The 2,154-nt window shown below is 33.9% G+C and overlaps 1 protein-coding gene across 1 annotated transcript in view; it reads right to left on the bottom strand.

The window, feature by feature from the left end:
• Positions 1-615: 615 nt before the first annotated feature.
• The window catches only part of LOC108759296 (piggyBac transposable element-derived protein 2-like), a 2,701-nt gene continuing 1,162 nt past the window's right edge, over positions 616-2,154 (bottom strand). Inside the window, exons 2-3 of the mRNA XM_018504654.1 lie at positions 1,315-1,557; positions 616-1,115 (exon numbers count right to left, since the gene is read on the bottom strand). Coding sequence (XP_018360156.1) covers positions 616-1,115; positions 1,315-1,557 — 743 coding nt within the window. The remainder of the gene's footprint in view (positions 1,116-1,314; positions 1,558-2,154) is intronic.

Below are 2,154 nucleotides of genomic sequence, written 5' to 3'. Positions count from 1 at the left end.
TTGAATTTATGTTCTACTCACTCTTAGCATTACCCGAAACTAACGACGAGGACGTGGCGAGCTACTAGTTCCATTTAAAAAAATTTTTTTTTTTCGTTTTTTTTGTATTTTTTTATTTTTTTGTTGCTTTGGTTTATTTATTTTTTGTTTTTATTAGTTTTTTTGTTAATTTTTTGTTTTTTTGCAATGTTTATAGAATCTCATGACTAATATTATTTCGTGAGTCACGAATGAAAGGCCAGAAAGCAATTTTTATCTGCAGACACACAAAGGGGTACATTGCACTGTGTAAAAATCCAAGTGGTTCTTTTTTCTTTCTCCTTGGTACTGCAATGAGCACAACGACGACGTTTCCCTTCAGAATAAAGGCATATGCGCGGATGCGAAGCGTCTTTTTTCTACAGAAACTTGGGGTTTGTGCGGTCCAACAATTTTTGATAAACTTTTTCTACCTTTTCTTGGCGATAAAATTCCACCTATCAATCGATGTACAAGAGCTAATCTAAAAGTTTTCAAGGTTAGGTTGTCTTTATTGCCTTTTTCTTTATAAATTATGTATGCATTTGTTACATCGAGAAGGTGCCAAAAAATTCGATGCCACCATTTTTTCGATTTTCAGTTGATTTGGTAGGTCGATTTGAGCATGTCTGCTTTGTCCACATACCCCATATGCTTGTTGTAATCAGAAACGATGGTAGGACAAGTTACAGCAAGTAACGAGCCATCTTTTTGTCTGCGATTTACCGTTCTTAATTCGCTAGGATCATGAAAGTTTGACAAAAATGAGACAGCGTTATTATCTTTCCATTTTATCCAGCGTAAACCTGAAGAAGTTCGATACTCATGCTGACCTCTGACCATATTTTTATCAATCATTTGAAGCTTTGGTAATCCAACACGGCCTTGACGAACAGTCCCACAAGCTAAAATTCCGTCTGCTTTCAAGGAAATCACGAGATCTACGCTTGTAAAAAAATTATCAAAATATACCTGATGATAACGAGCAATGATTTCTCGCGTAAAATCTCGTAAAACTCTAGCGCCTAACGATTTTTCCGCGGTATCGCTTGATTTACCGGTATAAATCTGAAATTCACAGACATAGGCCGTCTCATCTGCTCGCACCCAAATTTTGTAACCTCTTTTTATAGGTTTTGCAGCTTTTGTATTGTTTCATTGTGTTCCTACCTTTGAATTTCACCATCAATTCGTCAATAGCTTGATATTGATTAGGTTTGAAACAATTTTTTAAATTTTCATTCAGTTTTGTCACCATCGGTCTTATTTTATATATTTTGTCATAATTTGACTCACCTTTTTTTGGTTCTTTGCTATTGTCATTTACATGCAAATGGCTAAGATAGGAACTGAAGCGATTGAGAGTCATAATATTGCATATATATGGATCATTTATCTGAGGATTCATGGACCAATAATCTTTATATGCTGGCAGTCTCTTGACACCCATCAATATGTTGATGCCCAAAAATACAAGCATGTCATTTTCTGACACTGCTGTACTTTGACTTTGTTCTCGATAGAGGTTGGTTCGATCAACTAGAATATCAATCAAATCACGAGTAAATAAACAGTTAAATAAACAGCGGTTCTTTCATCTGAAGTTGACAATTTTTTAGAGTGCTTTAATTCGTTCCACCCAAGGTTAGAACTAACCCTGGAGATTGGTAACGAATTTTTAAATTTTCTTGACATCAAAATGACGGTTAAAAACAATTTTTTATCTTTTGACTGGTATCATAAACCTAGTTTTTCAGGGAGGTTTTTAAATTTTTATTCCAACCACCCGTTAACTCAAAAAAAGGGCGTTATCATCAGTTTGGTTGACAAGGCTATCTTACTGTCTGATTCAGAATTTCACAATAAAAATTTGACTCTTATAATTAATATTTTACGAAATGACTATCCGTTAAAATTTATATTTGATGTGATTAATAAAAGACTAAAGAACATCAGAGTTAGAGGTGCAGCGTATAATAATCAAGATCAAAATAATGGGGACCAAATAACCAATGTTTCATGGTTTACAGTGCCATTCATTCCGTTAGCAACAGAAAAATTTAATCAATTCAATAGGAAAGATATCAAAGTCTCGTTTTACAGCATGAATAAATTACAGAAATATATCAAGGTACA

This window comes from Trachymyrmex cornetzi, unplaced genomic scaffold, assembly GCF_001594075.2.
Source record: "Trachymyrmex cornetzi isolate Tcor2-1 unplaced genomic scaffold, Tcor1.1 scaffold1792, whole genome shotgun sequence".
Lineage (NCBI taxonomy): Eukaryota > Metazoa > Arthropoda > Insecta > Hymenoptera > Formicidae > Trachymyrmex > Trachymyrmex cornetzi.
This window is presented reverse-complemented; position numbering and strand designations above follow the sequence as displayed.